Source organism: Saccostrea cucullata, unplaced genomic scaffold (assembly GCF_032062105.1).
Source record: "Saccostrea cucullata isolate Sc308-1 unplaced genomic scaffold, CSIRO_AGI_Scuc_v1 ctg11362, whole genome shotgun sequence".
NCBI classification, from domain to species: domain Eukaryota; kingdom Metazoa; phylum Mollusca; class Bivalvia; order Ostreida; family Ostreidae; genus Saccostrea; species Saccostrea cuccullata.
Window position 1 is genome coordinate 14,126 of NW_026929565.1, and position 18,093 is coordinate 32,218.

Here is an 18,093-nt window from a genome sequence, read left to right on the forward strand (position 1 = left end):
CACACGTGTGAAATATGAAGGCCCTAGCACCAGCTAGGCAAAAGTAATGACCAAGGATAAATTTGGTAAATTTTTGGAAAAGTGGATCAAACTTCAAGATCAAGAGGTCAAATTGGTACCCAAAGGAAGGTCTTGAAACAAGGAATATGCATGTGAAATATGAAAGCTATGGTAGTTTCAGTCAATAAAAAGTTATAAGAATGGTTAAAATTTTTGTGGACAGACAGACAAAGAGAAAGAGAAACGGATGGGCAGGACAAAAACTATATACCCCAAGACTCTTTGATTACGGGGGCATAAAAAAACCACATTCATTTTGTATAGCCAAGTTGGAAGTGCTGATAACAGTTGTTATCAAGCTGTTTGTAAAGCCAAGAGGTAAATGTTTGAACCAAGAGGCAAACAGCTAAGTTGTTAGTGCCAAGAAGCATACGGCATGGGCAAATCTCCATGGGAGATCGCCCATGTCTTGCAAATTCTTGGGCAACATAGCTTCCTTTATCAGTTAATTTTATTTTATCCTGTGGAGTGTTGTATTATACACAGGTGATTGTTAAAGCCCCCTTTGACCTCTTGTTACATGAATATTTCCGAGGATGGAGGATAATACAATGTTGTATTTAATTTTCTGTTAAGTTTCATATAGAAAAGTCAAAAACGGACGAACCTCATTTAAAAAGTCAAACAATTTCAACAATGAGTCCATTTCAAAACTATACAAGAAGTATAATTCTCTGTTATCCTTGGACTTTCAGTAAGGCGTGGTATAGTTAGCGTCTGAAATTTACACAGATTTCATTCACTGCTGGGAAACATGGAATAGAAATTTGGGCGAGTGTCATCGAGTGTAGGAAATATCCAATTATAACAGCGTCTCGTACACGTCAAAGAAGTGGGGTTTAAGTCGTCTCATCGTTGTCAACAACAATTTAATGTTCCTGATATTACTAATATCTTAACCAATGAGAATCTATTTGCCATTTGACAGACGCTAATTACGTAGCGTCTAGAATACCACGTCTTACTGAAAATCCAAGGATGATAGAGAATTGTACTATACTACAATCTGCCATAAAGAAAACCATACAACTCACCCTTTTTTTAAATGCGTTTATTATGGTGCTCAAATCTTTCTATTTTTATATAATGACTTGTAAAATGTATTTGTATAAAGAACAGATGAGAAGCGTTGTTAAATTGTGAAGAAAACAGAGAAATAAAAGAAATAGAATCGCTCTCTTGCCAGGTGCCGGTTCGGTATATAAGCTTCATTGCAATTAAGCAATCTTGAACCCAGAAAATGAGGTTCGTCCGTTTTTGTTGTCACTGTACATAGAACCTTGACCTGGCGTGGGGGAAACAAGCATCAGCTCGTCTCCACCTCTGAGATACAAAATAGCAAAACCGGTAGCAGCTCCTGCGTCATATGCCTTCTCAGTATCTGCAGCAATGGCGCCCTTGATGACGCCATTGTGCTTTAACGCGGCGCCCATCTCCCCGTATTGCCCGGACGATCCTGCCACGTGTATTCCTGCAGCTATCAATGTCCAAGTAAAGCTATATACTCCAGAAGTTGGGGCTGTGAAAATTCCGGTTCTTTTATTGTATCCATTTCCAAGGTTTATCTCAACACTGTCAAAGACGAGGGTTTGTCCTTTTGGTAGGGCTTTGAATGAATTTGAATAATAAGCGTAAAATGCAACAGTAGTTGGCTGGTTCAAACGATGCCATCTGTTAATAACTGAAACATACAAATAAATTGAAAATCGTATTTAAGGGGGCCGACTGGGGTTTTATCGTGTAAAAACTACAATAGCGAAACTCTTCATTTTTATACCATATATCACTCACATTAAGTTCAGCGTACATGCCAAGTTTGGGGGAATCTACCGTCCAGGTATTCTTAAGGGACCGTCTCATAATACAGGTAAATTTACCATGAGATTATATAGGAAAGTGCCACTTTTTAGCACTTTAAAGCATGTTATACAAATACTACACTAGACTTTTTGTTCAAACTATAATATATGATAAGTAATACTTATTGTACATTATATGTAAGAAACACAAAAAATTGATAAAAATCATATGGGACATCTCAAAATGCAAAAAATTAACGACGTTTCCTGTTTTTATAGAGTACTACAAAATATAACGGGCACAAAAGATTTTTGTGAAAACATAATACAAATATTGCAGATATTCTTAAATTTCTATGTTTTGAATATCTAGAGCGCATGTTTATTACTTTTTCTTTAATAACATTTTTATTACCAATTTCTTAAGAGCTTCAGTTTATCATAACGTCAAAAAACACATATAACGACGTTAACCTACCTATCAATTGCAAAAGCGGTTAAAAAATCAGTTATATAAAATTTTAATTATATTTTTTAACATGTTATTTCTTAAGTTTGTTTAATTTTATTAATTAAATGAAAAAAATGCTTTAAAACAGTAAGTACGCTTCATTTTACTATGATGCGCGAAATATTGCGCAATGAAAACCAAAGTCGGCCCCCTTAAATATATCAGTACGTGTTAGTAAAATAATTGTTAATGATGGAATTAATATTTATCCAAACATGTTCGACAATTTATTTGAGGAGTGTTGTAAAATACATGTAGATGTGACTACTTAAAAATTCCAAGGAACTTTTGAAATCACAAAATTTTACCAAAATCAACAACATAAAAACTTACGATTTTTCAACTTTCTATACAACTATTCCCACTACAAATTAATCTCTTGGTTTTCTGACATCATTGACAGCTGCTTTTTCAAAAAGAATGGAACTCGTAAATTAACTTGCATTTCCAAAAATACTTTGTTAAAAAACATTTTTACTGTACACACAAGTACCCTGAAATTGATATTTAAAAAAAGTTTGAGTTTCTGATTGACAATATCTATGACAATATCTATCTGGTTTTTGGAAACCAGCTCTCCAAACAATCAATTGGAATTCGTATGGGTACCAATTGCGCCCCGTTATTAGCAGACCTATTTTTGTATTCATGTGAAACGAAAATTGTCCAAAATCTTATACGTAAAAAGAAAAAAAACATGTTTAAATTCGTCTTTTTTGTAGGTTCTATGGTCGATACCATGACATTGTCAGCAAATACAATTTAGCATTAGGTCAAATGCTGACTTTTTTTCATACTGATTTTTAGACTAATATTTACACACTGAGTTTACCACGGATTTCCCGTTATCTCCTGGTCATGAAAAGGAGCACACTGCGGGTGTGACCGGTCGGTAGGGATGCTCTCTCCTCCATGGCACCTGATCCCGCCTCTGAAGTTTTGGAGGCCATGTTTGCTCTGCTCCTATATTGTAATGTTTAATGGATTTGAGCTTGAATACTGTTCGTTATCTCCTCAAATTTGTATCGAATTCAAAAATATTTTTAAGTACCTGTCCACATAAAAATCAGACAAAGGGTGATACATGAGGGTTCTCAGAATTTGATGATTTTTCACTCATAGATTTATTTTGAAGTATGAACATTGTATGTAAAATGAAAAATGTTTTGAGTCATGGTAACCATGGAAACCCGGCCAAAGAAATTTCCTTAGCAACCGGCGGATTTTTCAGTGTTGAAGGACAAAAAATCACCTATCTTTGAGGCTTAAAATAACACGTAAATACCATGAGAATTATTCTTACTTATGGGTGTAATAAAGATGCACATTTATTGTGTTCTAATAATATAATAAAAAATATTTAGGTCTTAAGTCAGTTCTGAGGTAGACATTGGAAGGTACACATGTTTTACAAGTTTTGCTGATTCAGCATTTTTCGTGATTTTGGCAATATTCAAAGCCAAATTTTAAAAATGGCCAGATTAATACAGTTGTTACCTGTATCACACATAAAACAAGAAGTATTCCTCTTTTAGAATTTGAAGTCAAATCCATGGGCTCTTTTGAAAATCGAATCTGTTGCCTAGCAACAAAAATGGGCTTTTTGATGCATAAAATGAGAAACAATGTAAAAAGTTTGCGGAAAAATCAAATGAACGGTTATTTATGATAAACAAGATACAAATTTTAAAATAGTATAATTAAATTCGGTCTCCCTAGCACATTATTGAATATTGCATAATTCTTTATCTCCATAGCAACGGCAGGTTCTCCATAGCAACAAGGCAAAGAAAGATAATTTTGGCGTGTATTCGAGCAATCTTATTAAGACTTATTCAAATTAAGTCAGAAAAATGTGATTGAGCAAAACTGACAATGAACTGTTGGTCAATCTTAATTTTTTTTTTCGTCTTTAATCAACACATGGCAACGGTTCCCAGTGCATGGCAACCAATGTACCCTATGCCTCCTGTAAAGAGATTTGACTTTTGGATCAGTGTTCGTCATGGAAATGAATATTAATGTGTTGATGATTGTATTTGTGGAGAGTGCTGAAAAAATATATGAAATGTTCCACCAATTGTTGTCATGGCAACAACTACATGTGAGTGAATTTAAAATGGGACGATTTCAAAAAACACAGTATAAATTCTTAAACAGAACTGTGACTGGGCGAATTTAAAATGGGGCAAAATTTCTTGTATGTGTGAACGGGCAAAAATCATATGATACCAAATTAAGGATGTTTTCCATAGATAATGTTGTAATGTACGAAAGCCGGATAGGCTCATTTCTGAGAAGATAAAAAAAAATTTAACTCGTTATAACGAGTTAATTATCTCGTTATAACGAATTAGTATCTCGTTATAACGAATTAGTTATCTCGTTATAACGAATTAGTTATCTCGTTATAACGAGTTAGTTATCTCGTTATAACGAGTTAGTTATCTCGTTATAACGAGTTAATTATCTCGTTATAACGAGTTAGTTATCTCGTTATAACGAGTTAGTTATCTCGTTATAACGAGTTAGTTATCTCGTTATAACGAGTTAATTATCTCGTTATAACGAGAAAATTAACTCGTTATAACGAGATAATTTTTCTCGTTATAACGAATTAATTTTCTCGTTATAACGAGTTAAAAACTGTTCTAAAGTTGATATATCAAAGTGATAGGAAGTATGGCATACAAAACCGAGTCGATCAAGTTTGTTTAAAGTGTGTTTGATAAATATTTCATTGAAAAACAGCAAACTAGTTTTGTTTGTTTTTTTTCAAGGGGTTGTGTCTGTGATTGTAGTTTGTTTATTTATAAATGATGCAGTTGATTTGTATTGTTTCACTTAAAAGACCGAAGACAATTACGTGAACATGTATACGGAAACTTTTGGCTGCCTCGTGATGTTGTGTTATGAGTGGATAGTAGCCCCCGAATTTTACGCGGGCCCATGATCTAATTGCTGATCTCTCCATACCCCCTTCTTCAAAACATTTCTGACTCAAAAAATACTATATATCACACTGTAAGTGTATGTTGCATTAACGCCTGCGTTAGCTTGCTATTATAATGTATTAATTTAGGAAATTAGACATTGATTATGGAAGCTAATAAGTCATCCAAAACATATAAAAAAAATTAGTGTCTTTTAATAATTTTTAATCATATCGCAAATTATATTTGCATCTCTTTATTAATTTGAAAGTAAGTTTTGACTGATAATTATCAAATAAACTTCAATGGCATTAAACCTACAGCCATTTTTAATTCCTATTTTGCTATTAATTTGGAAATAAAGGGGCAACTTATTACTTCGATATAACGAGATAACTAACTCGTTATAACGAGAAAACTAATTCGTTATAACGAGATAATTAATTCGTTATAACGAGATAACTAACTCGTTATAACGAGATAATTAACTCGTTATAACGAGATAACTAACTCGTTATAACGAGATAATTAACTCGTTATAACGAGAAAACTAATTCGTTATAACGAGATAACTAATTCGTCATTACGAATTACTTATCTCGTTATAACGAGATAACTAACTCGTTATAACGAGATAACTAACTCGTTATAACGAGATAATTAACTCGTTATAACGAGATAACTAACTCGTTATAACGAGATAACTAACTCGTTATAACGAGATAACTAACTCGTTATAACGAGATAACTAATTCGTTATAACGAGATAACTAATTCATTATAACGAGATAACTAATTCGTTATAACGAGATAACTAATTCGTTATAACGAGATAACTAACTCGTTATAACGAGATAATTAACTCGTTATAACGTGATAACTAAGTCGTTATAACGAGAAAACTAACTCGTTATAACGAGATACTAACTCGTTATAACGAGATAAGTAATTCGTAATAACGAGATAAAACTAAGTCGTTATAACGACATAATTAACTCGTTATAACGAGATAATTAACTCGTTATAACGAGATACTAAGTCGTTATAACGAGATAACTAAGTCGTTATAACGAGATAATTAACTCGTTATAACGAGTTAATTTTTTTTTTATCTTTTCTGAAATGAGCCTATCCGGCTTTCGTAGTAATGTAACTTACGAAAGCCATGAAGGGACACGTCGATTTTTCAAAAAAGTAAGAATTAATTTGAGATCTCGAATTACACAATCCGTTCCCTCGGATTATCAATTCGTTCTCTCGGTTTATAATTCGAGATCTCGAATTACACAATCCGATCCCACAGATTACTAATTCGTTCCCTCGATTTATAATTCGAGATCTCAAATTACACAATCCGATCCCACGGATTAATAATTCGAGATCTCGAAATACACAATCCATTCCCATGGATTATCAATTCGTTCCCTCAAATAACACAATCCGTTATTTCGGATTGTAATTCATTCTCTCGGTTTAAACAATTCGTTCCCCCGGAATGTAAACCCTTCTCATGATTTCATTAATATCAGCTATCTGTATACATCTCGGATATGGGAATACGTGTTTAATGATTAGAATATTGTAGGTGTTTAGATCCTACCTTTTATTACATATTACTGTCCAAAATGAAAAAAATAACATGAACATGACTCAAATCTATATTCTAGTACTGATCTTTATATAAAAAAGTCCTGGGTTTTGTTTTACGTGTATATTAGAATAATTGAAAGTCCTATATATATATAAGTAAATATGGCTCCTGTGTAATTGTTTTTTTAACTAAATAAAATAAATGTACGTTGAATTAGTTATAAAAGAGCTTCGGAACGATAGCGGTTGCTGAAACAAAATACATGAATCGCATTAAATGATTCAAATAGTTGGATTTGAATGTATCCAACATTACATATTTACATATATACATGTAATAAATTCGCGAGCACTGATTGCCAAAATCATTAGACTGATGTTACAAATCGAGATCTCGAATTGTTAATCCGTGGGATCGGATTGTGTAATTTGAGATCTCGAATTATAAATCGAGATCTCGAATTATTAATCCGTGGGATCGGATTGTGTAATTTGAGATCTCGAATTATAAATCGAGGGAACGAATTAGTAATCTGTGGGATCGGATTGAGTAATTCGAGATCTCGAATTATAAACCGAGAGAACGAATTGATAATTCGAGGGAACGGATTGTGTAATTCGAGATCTCAAATTAATTTTTACTTTTTTGAAAAATCGACGTGTCCCTTCATGGCTTTCGTAGTAACTTGTACGATATTGTGGATTAGATTCAAGACACTCACAGTGCATGGTTTCAATGGCTGCATTTTATTTCCGGAACTGTTTTCATTTCCGATATTTTAAAGTTTTCATCTCTCATTTTTCAAGCAGTACTTTTCTGCAATGAAAGTAGCTAGGATTTAAGACTTAACTCATGAAAAATATTACAGAATAAATCATGAATAAATCATTGAAATCCAAAATAATGAATTTTGCAATTGACTTTGGATTATATTTTAAACCAAAGGCCATGACATTTGGGGGGGTTGGGGGGGGGGGGGGGGGTTAGGTTCGATATTCAGTACCAAATTTTTTCCAAACAGCACCACTTTGAATTCCTAATTTTAAACCTATTCTGCAACGTGTCTGTGGAAAGTGGGGGGCTAAACCTACGCAGCAATGTTCAATGTCTATACTAGGAAAAGGCTAACCCCCTAGCCCCCAGTTCCGACTCCTATGTAGTTTGGTAACTTTATAACCATAGACAGAGTAGGGGGATAAAAAAAAATGCATTTCAACCACTCTAAGTAATATTCAGCATTACTCAGTAGTGTCCCGACCCCACAAGAACTCCTGACCCTCAGGTCCACACATTTCACAATTCTTGCTCATCATAAATTTTTGATTAACATCATGGAGTGGATTTCAAAGAAATAATTCATTTTTAGTATATAGTCAAAGACACCCCCTCCTTCCCAACCCCAGCCCGTTATGATACCCCTGTTCCGGGGGGCTTGCAATTCACAATTCTGGAAGAACGATCATAGCTATATCATAACTATTTGTCTGTAGTCAGTTTGTTAAATACCTGAGAGCAAAGAAGAAGATTAATTATCAAAGATTTAGTGCAATTTCACCATTGGATGAATAGAGCCCCACCCTAAGTAACACCAGAAATCCTGCTCCTTGCGCCACGAAATTCACAACCTGATCCTTTGGCCATGATATTCACAATTTTCAAAGAGGCACTCTTCCTCATTGTAACTACGCATGTAGTTAGTTGTTTAATACCCAGGGACAGAAAAGAAGATTTTTCATTTTAAAAATGCATGTTTACTATATAATCAAAAGAGCCCTGCACCCTAACACCAGAACTCCTGACCCTGGGGCCATGAAGTTCACGATTTTAGATGAGGCACCCTTCCTCATCTCAACTGTGTATTTTTCAAAGAATTAATGCATGTTAACTATATAATCATTTAAGCCCCGTCCTAACACCAGAACCCTTGTGCAAAGGCCAAGAAATTCATTACTGTAGAAAAGGAATTTTTTCTCATCGTAACTATGTACTTAATTTTACCCAGGAGCAGAGAAGATTTTCAAAGAAATGATGTATTTTCACTATATAATCTATTTAGCCCAGCCCTAGCATACAGAACCCCTGACCCTTGGGCAAAGAATTTTACTATTTTGGTACAGTGTAGAGGACTCAATGCTTATTACAATCATTCCAACAATTTCACTGCTTGATGTCTAAAAGATTTTTAAAGACTGCATTAATTTTAGTGGTTTTGATCCCACCCCTCAGGCCCCAGGGACCCTGAAATTCACAATTTTGTGTTCCTCTTTTACCCATAGATGGGTTATTTCAAATTTGGTTGAAATTGGTTCAGTGGTTCCAGAGAAGAAGCTAAAAATGTTCAAATGTTTACGACCGCCGAATGACGTACGGTGACGAACGAACAGAGATAGCAATAGGTTACCTGTAATAATATTTTTAAAAAACTTGAATCTGCATTACCTGAGGGTGCTTCCGTATAAATATGACTAAATAAAGACTCAGGTGACCTGAAATTCTCAGAGGCACATTACCCTTTTAAAGTGCAGTTTTAAGTTTGAACTCAGATATGCAAGGATGGAAATTAAAAGGCATACAGAAACCACTTCTGGGAAATACAGACCTTTAGTAAGCAATCATGACCCCCAGGATTGGGTGGGACCACAAAAGTACATAACTTACATAAAAGTACATAACTTATTTGGAATAAAGCCACAGTTAGTCAAAAAAATGTAAGCACCCTTAGTTAGTGTAGATTCAAGTATGCATAGATTCAAGTTTGTTCAAATCACCCCCTCCCCCTCTCTTTTAGGATCGGGACCACTTAGGCATTTACTGAATTGATTTTTCCTAGCTACAGTGCTCAGGTGAGCGACGTGACCCATGGGCCCCGTGTTACATGGATGAGTTTGATGTCAATTGTTTTGTTTTTTGTTGCATAACATTTCCATTTTAAGATATGAACTAACCGGATACATGAAGATGACCCTCTGACCATCGTTTGCATAATTTTTAAATTATGTTTGAACTACATTAATGCAAATCTCACCAAACAACTTACAAAAATAAAGTTTCTGCTTGTGTGACTAGCCATGTTTTAAATTCATTTGTATTTGATCTAGCTTTGGACATCTTGCAATATTTCTTTCAAATGGTGTAAACTTCAATTTTACGTAAATTACAGTAACTGACTGCGATGCGACTTTTCTTACTTTGATTTATTTTAATGTGTCGCGTCGCCCTCATGGAGCAGTGGTTAGAGCGTCTTCTCTAGAGTCACGAAGTAAGGAGCTGATACTTACGTCGCAGGTTCGAATCCCACTGTGGGATGCAGTAGGTGCTACCTTTAAGCTAACCGCGAACGGTTCTTTTCGTTTGGAAAAAAAACTCCCCAATCTATGACAAATTAAAACCTGATCTTCCTATTCAATTGGAAATATTATTGGAAATGTTTCCAAAGTGAAATTATTCATTTTATTAATCTATTTATTTTCATAAGGAATTAATGCATACATTGTAATACTTTCTGAGAAATCTGTGACGAGTACCGAATCTTTCAATATCATGAATAACGACTACAGAGTATCCCATACTGAAAATGTAACATTGTTTGCTATGTGCTTGAAATAGTTATTATGGATTAAATGAGTTTAAAAATACTTTCGAAAAACAGACATTTCAAGATCATTTTTTAGCTCACCTGAGCCGAAGGCTCAAGTGAGCTTTTCTGATCTCTTTGTGTCCGTCGTCCGTCCGTCCGTCTGTCCGTCTGTCCGTCCGTAAACTTTTCACATTTTCGACTTCTTCTCAAGAACCACTGGGCCAATTTTGAATAAACTTGGTACAAAGCATCCTTGGGTGAAGGGGAATTTAAATTGTTAAAATGAAGGGCCAAATCCCTTAACAAGGGGAGATAATCAAGAAAAGACAAAAATAGGGTGGGTTCATTAAAAAATCTTCTTCTCAAGAACCACTGGGCCAGAGAAGCTGAAACTTATGTGGAAGCATCCTGGGGTAGTGTAGATTTTAAATTGTTCAAATCATGACCCCCCCAGGGTTGGGCGGGGCCACAATGGGGAATCCAAGTTTTACATAGAAATATGTAGGAAAAATCTTTGAAAATCTTCATAATAGCCACTGGGCCAGAAAAGCTGAAACTTATGTGGAAGCATCCTGGGGTAGTGTAGATTCTAAATTGTTCAAATCATGACTCCATGGGGTTGGGCGGGGCCACAATGGGGAATCCAAGTTTTACATAGAAATATATAGGAAAAATCTTTGAAAATCTTCTTCTTAATAGCCACTGGGCCAGAAAAGCTGAAACTTATGTGGAAGCATCCTGGGATAGTGTAGATTCTAAATTGTTCAAATCATGACCCCCCGGGGTAGGGCGGGGCCACAATGGGGAATCTAAGTTTTACATAGAAATATATAGGAAAAATCTTTGAAAATCTTCTCAAGAACCACTGGGCCAGAAAAGCTGAAACTTATGTGGAAGCATCCTGGGGTAGTGTAGATTCTAAATTTGTCTAATAATGACCCAAGGGTAGGGTGGAGTCACAATGGGGAAATAAAGTTTTACATAGAAACATATAGGAGAAATCTTTGAAAATAATATTCTCAAGAACCACTTATCCAGAAAAGCTGAAACTTATGTGGAAGTATCCTGGGGTAGTGTAGATTCTAAATTGTTCAATTCATGACCCCCGGGGGTAGGACGGGCCCACAATGGGGGATCAAAGTTTTACATAGAAATATATTGGACAATCTTTGAAAAGCTGAAACTTATTTGGAAGCATCCTGGCATAGTGTAGATTTCAAATTGTCTAAATTATGATCAGTCGGGTAGGGTGGGGTCACAATATGTATTACAAGGGGGAAATCTAGTAAAGAACAGAATGGTCAAAGCTTCTCAGGTGAGCGATGTGGCCCATGGGCCTCTTGTTTCTTCATGACATGATTTAGATAAAGATTTACAGGTAACATGTATATGCGTCAAACTTTCTTTGTGTCGTTGCTAGGGGAGTGGTGTTGTTGCTATGGAAATAAGTCATTGAACAATATTCAATAACTTGATACAACATTTTAAAGTCTTTCCGAACTATCACCATGCAATTATCAGCATATTACTTGAATATCCAATTCCATGACAAACAATATAATCCCAAAGTCAAATCTGTTTTACAGGAGACATAAGAACTTTGGTTGTCATGTACACGGAATCCTTGCCATATGGGTTGATTAGGTACCAAAAAAAAAAATAACAATAATTAAACCAACATTTCATTGTCAATTTTGCTCAACCGGATTTTTCTGACTTAATTTTGAATAAGTCTTAATAAGATTGCTCGAATACACGCCAAAATTACCTTTCTTTGCCTTGTTGCTATGGAGAACCTGTCGTTGCTATGGAGATAAAGAATTATGCAATATTCAATAATGTGCTAGGGAGACCGAATTTAATTATACTATTTTAAAATTTGTATCTTGTTTATTATAAATAACCGTTCATTTGATTTTTCCGCAAACTTTTTACATAGTTTCTCATTTTATGCATCAAAAAGCCCATTTTTGTTGCTAGGCAACAGATTCGATTTTCAAAAGAGCCCATGGATTTGACTTCAAATTCTAAAAGAGGAATACCTCTTCTTTTATGTGTGATACATGCAACAACTGTATTAATCTGGCCATTTTTAAAATTTGGCCTTGAATATTGCCAAAATCACGAAAAATGCTGAATCAGCAAAACTTGTAAAACATGTGTACCTTCCAATGTCTACCACAGAACTGACTTAAGACCTAAATATTTTTTATTATATTATTAGAACACAATAAATGTGTATCTTTATTACATCCATAAGTAAGAATAATTCTCATGGTATTTATGTGTTATTTTAAGCCTCAAAGATAGGTGATTTTTTTTTCCTTCAACACTGAAAAATCCGCCGGTTGCTAAGGAAATTTCTTTGGCCGGGTTTCCATGGTTACCATGACTCAAAACATTTTTTATTTTACATACATTGTTCATACTTCAAAATAAATCTATGAGTGGAAAATCATCAAATTCTGAAAACCTTCATGTATCAGTTTTTTACAGTTTTGTCTGATTTTTATGTGGACAGGTACTTAATAGGTCCTAAATGGACTTTTCTTATTCCGATAGGGATATCACTAATATATTTATTAACCTGTAACAAAACAAAATCAAGTCCAATTCGACAATTTGTCATATTAAATTCACAAATATTTTTTGATAGGTCCTGATTGAGCTTCCGTAAAAGAGAGTGCATGAATTTTGTCCCAAATGTTCTCTGCAGGTTGGATGTAAAACAACTATAATTTTTTTAATTTTGTTTTGTAACAAGTCAATAAAATTGTTTATGATATTTCCTTATATCCTTACCGGAAAGGCAAAAGTAAGTCCATTAAACAAAGTTTGAATTTGATATATGATACAAATTGTTAAATTTGTAATAACGAATTTAATTCGTTTATAAAATTCTTTGAAATCAAACTGATTTTGTTGAGTCCGTCACAACGAATTCAAAAAAATTGTTTAAATGAATTACTCAGAAATCACTAATTTTCGTCGAGGTTAAATTTTCGTTGTTTTGGAGGTATGGAGCAACCCTTGAATTTATGACCACAACGAAATGTAAATTTCATATTTGCATTAGGAATAAACATTTTCACGAAATCAAATCCCACCAAATCAATTTTCCCCCAAACCTTGAAAATTTGATCCAATGAAAATATGTGATTCTACAGTATTAAAAACTCGTTTACCGGAATTTTTACGCTTTTTATAACAAATTAAATTCCGAATTTACTTAGCTTTAACGAATTAAAGGAATTCAACAATTCGTTGGTCAAATTAAAAAAAATATTTAACTAATTAAATCTATCCTAATAAGTGTTAGAATTTTTTAAATTAAATTTGATCCGTTATAACAATTCTTTTCAAAATTAGTTTAAACGAAATAATTTGTTTTAAGCCATTTTGAATTTAAAAAGTTGAGTGCAGTGATAATCCCTTTTTCAGCGTTTTATTTACAACATGTTTATGAAATTACTTAATATGTTTTACGGTGTGACCGTTAAAGCGAGTGCAGTTGTACCTTAAAAAATACAACCGAAACGTTGATCCGCCACTTCAAACGTCAAGTCGCACGAGATATCTAGACTGTGACGTCACACGAGAGCTCGTCAGGGTTTACGGAAACAGACATGTGTCTAGTTGAAACTACTAGGCTAGCCTGGACCCGTCTTATCCCTGCCAAGGCAGGAAAGCCAGGTGGATTACATTCTATGATTTCCTTTGATTGGTCAGAACAATGCGCGCTAATCGTGGGTTTTTCAGCCGTTGTCGTTAATCACGAAAAAATATCGACGTAACAATGACACATAACATCGACGGCGTAGAAAAATACGACGTCACAACGAACGTCTTCACCGGAAGCACAGCTAAATTCGACGTCACAATGGGCTAAGATTCAGGGCCCTAGTGACGCGGAGTATGCGAAGCATAACAGGGATCATATCGTTCCAAGACTTTATTTAAAAAAGATACATTGGGTATACGTAATAATTTCTTAACTTCATACCTAACACTGCATGAAAAATACATATTCTAATATGTTGACGGTGCGACTGTTAAGGCGAGCCGAGATACTTATTCAGTTTTCATTTAGATCGGGCTCGTCACACCGCACGTGACATTCCAGTGCGATTAGGACTCTGAAGTCACACGAAGTCGTATGCGTGTTGCTTTACCAAACCAAAGCCTGATAGCCTGGAAATAAAACGGTTTGATTATTTCTCTTTAAATATACTGAAAGGAAAAAGAAACGCAGGGTAGCATAATATTCGAAAATGTTTTGACCGCATGACTGAAAATTACGAAAAATGGTCAGATGAGAAATTTAGTTACTATGCACCAAAATCAGAATTACTCAACCGTAAAATGTATGACGTCACGTAGGGAAAATACTAAAAAGCCCAAAAACACGGGCAATTTGATGACGACGAGTTTGTCAAAAAATCTTGTTGCACCAATTGATGCACCAGAGGTATGCACATTGTTTTTCAATATTTAGAGACGATATGAATTTCTTGCAATCTCGGTACAGTTTAAGGAAGTTCCATGGGGTCTGGTTTTCGAATTGCCTAATTAATGAAAAAGGCAACAACGGGTAACTAAGCAGTATCTTGTAAATTTTCCCCCATAAAACTTGTTACCCGTTGTCAGAGAGGGCCTGGAATGGTTTTCAATCAACTGTGACGATTACGATTACGTACGGGAAGGTTATTCGTCCTGCAATATCTTAATTGCCACCTTACTACCACAAAAACCGCCCTTTATACAGCAGACTATCATAATCGTTACATTCACACGAAAAATGAAAGATATTCCGCAATTTGGTTTTTCGAGCCGGTCAACTTACTGCTGCGTTCCTCTCACTGGCGCATGCGCGTGTCTTATGACTAATTTTTGGCGTTGATACACACGCCCAATATGGTTTGAAAAATAAACACTCTGATAAATTCCATGCAAAGGAAAAATAAGGCTCATGACAGATTCGCGGGAGAGACATTGAAGATTTTCACTTTTGGGGGGTATCGTCATCTGAGCTTCAATAATTCGTGAATTATTAGAAGAAATCAAAAGGGATTTTGGTTATATCTTTTTGAAATATGATTTTAAAAGTTAGATAGGAGTACTGAAAAAAAAAAAGAAAAATAAATTTAATTTAATTTACCTAAAAAGTTTACACTGCGTTTCTTTTTCCTTTCAGTATAATTCATTAAATTAAGGCAAGTTTATAATTCGTTTTTAGCTCTACTGGTCAGAGACCAGAAGAGCTTATGCGATAGTAATGCGTCCGTCCGTCTGTCTGTCTGTCCGTCTGTCTGTAAACAATTTTTCAAAATGCTACTCCTCCTACAGTTTTGGTCCGATTTCAATATAACTTGGCACACAAGTAGACTACACTAAGATACATAATTTTGTGCATCGGTTTTTGATTTCGATGAACGGTGTTTCCGTGGTTACTAAAAATAGAAATTTCTGTGAAATTCTTTCAAAATGCTACTCCTCCTACAGTTTTGGTCTGATTTCAATATAACTTGGCACAAAAGTAGACAACACTAAGATACATAATTCTGTGCATCGGTTTTTGATTTCGATGAACAGTGTTGCCGTGGTTACTAAAAATAGAAATTTCTTTGAAATTCTTTCAAAATGCTACTCCTCCTACAGTTTTGGTCCAATTTCAGTATTACTTGGCACAAAAGTAGACTACACTAAAATACATAATTCTGTGCATCGGTTTTTGATTTCGATAAACGGTGTTGCCGTGGTTACTAAAAATAGAAATTTCTTTGAAATTCTTTCAAAATGCTACTCCTCCTACAGATTTGGTCCGATTTCAGTATAACTTGGCACACAAGTAGACTACACTAAGATACATAATTCTGTGCATCGGTTTTTGATTTCGTTAAACGGTGTTGCCGTGGTTACTAAAAATAGAAATTTCTGTGAAATTCTTTCAAAATGCTACTCCTCCTACAGTTTTGGTCTGATTTTGATATAACTTGGCATACAAGTAGACTACACTAAGATACATAATTCTGTGCATCGGTTTTTGATTTCAATGAACAATGTTGCCATGGTTACTAAAAATAGACATTTCTGTGAAATTCTTTCAAAATGCTACTCCTCCTGCAGTTTTGGTCTGATTTCAGTATAACTTGGCACACAAGTAGACTATACTAAGATACATAATTCTGTGCATTGGTTTTTATTTTGATGAGTGGCAAGGATCATTTTTCTATTTATTGCTGATTTAAAGTCTCAAGTCCCAACTGCTACTTTTCTCTTCCTTTGTTTTAAGTATAAACCAGTAGAGCTACAGTCTCGACAGAGACTTCTGGTTTATTGATATTCTCGCCGGAAAGTTGCTTTAGTTTTCGTCTACGAAGCGATGCATCGTGGGTCCAAATTTTACTGCTGAAAAGAATGTGCAGTAGTTCGAATTTTCACTTTGCCCAGGCGTTGTCTTTAGAGCTCGGAGCGACGCTCGCTACCCCTTCTTTGAGTTTAAGAAGCTACAAGTGCTCACCTCTGTCTACACTGTACTTATGGAACTACACGTTGTGAACAACTTGTAGAATTTCGCGGTTTGCAAAAATGATGGCGGAAATCGCAGTAAATTAAGGGAATTCCCTAGGTACACGGTCAACTGTTTAACTTCTCTAATAAGTAACAAATTGCATAAATCTTTCATAACAAATAAGAAATATTCATACAAATTTAATTTGTTTTCACGAAATCGGCAATTCGTTTTATTTTACCTAAATATAAGTAAACACTTGAAATATCATCGAAAAAGAAAAGAAAAAAAATATCCTACCTTTATGATGCCAACTACCTTTATCATGCCAACTACGACCCTCATAGCAATAGCTGGAAAATGATAATTAATACAGATTGATTTTCAAAGGCCTTTTTTTATTTATAAAGTAAACATTACAATCAAAATGATCAAAATGATTTTTTACCATATGCTTAGTAGGACGAAAACTTGAACCGCTAGGTATTGTTTCAGTTGCATCTTGTTCTTTGTTCAATCTCTGATAACAACCTTTATGTTAGTGTCACGTGTCGAAGACTGAAAACAGGAATGCAGAAGTATTCATACGATATAAAGTATTCTTACTACTTTCATTCAAAGATCAAAAACATCCATTTCTTGAAATTTAATGGTAATACCGTTTACTCATGAATAATCTGGTTGATTCACAGGTACCTGACGTTACTCTTTTTCTTTTATAAAAAGAATACTCCATCATAGGTAAGGGGTATATATATTTTTTTATTTAAGGAATGAACTTTTTTTTTTTATTTTATACGATATAGTTTACGCTTTATAAACCGCGAAGCGGTTTATAAAAAAGCGTAAACTGTCCCAAACCATTTTATATCGTATAAAATTAAAAAAAAAATTATTCCTTATAATTTGATTTCCAACACTAAATGTCTCAAAATAACCAATTTTATTTCGTAAAAATAATACAATTTAAATTTAAACTCGTAAGAATACGTCATCATAGAAACGAGGTGATCTAGAGATCGACGAGCTTCTATAAACCCAAATCGACGGCCATTTTTTCGGAAGTCAACAACACAAGCTCTGTATTGTTGGTTATCTACTTGGATGTGAA

The 18,093-nt window shown here is 34.5% G+C and overlaps 1 protein-coding gene across 1 annotated transcript; it reads right to left on the minus strand.

Annotated features, from left to right (window-relative positions):
- Positions 1 to 503: 503 nt before the first annotated feature.
- On the minus strand, positions 504 to 17,540 carry LOC134281236 (complement C1q-like protein 3). Its single transcript, XM_062763711.1, has 3 exons — positions 17,431 to 17,540; positions 17,283 to 17,335; positions 504 to 1,738 (listed from the first exon to the last, which is right to left on the minus strand). The coding sequence occupies exons 1-3, from the start codon at positions 17,481 to 17,483 to the stop codon at positions 1,278 to 1,280; spliced, it is 567 nt and encodes a 188-aa protein (XP_062619695.1). The 5' UTR covers positions 17,484 to 17,540; the 3' UTR covers positions 504 to 1,277.
- Positions 17,541 to 18,093: the final 553 nt, after the last annotated feature.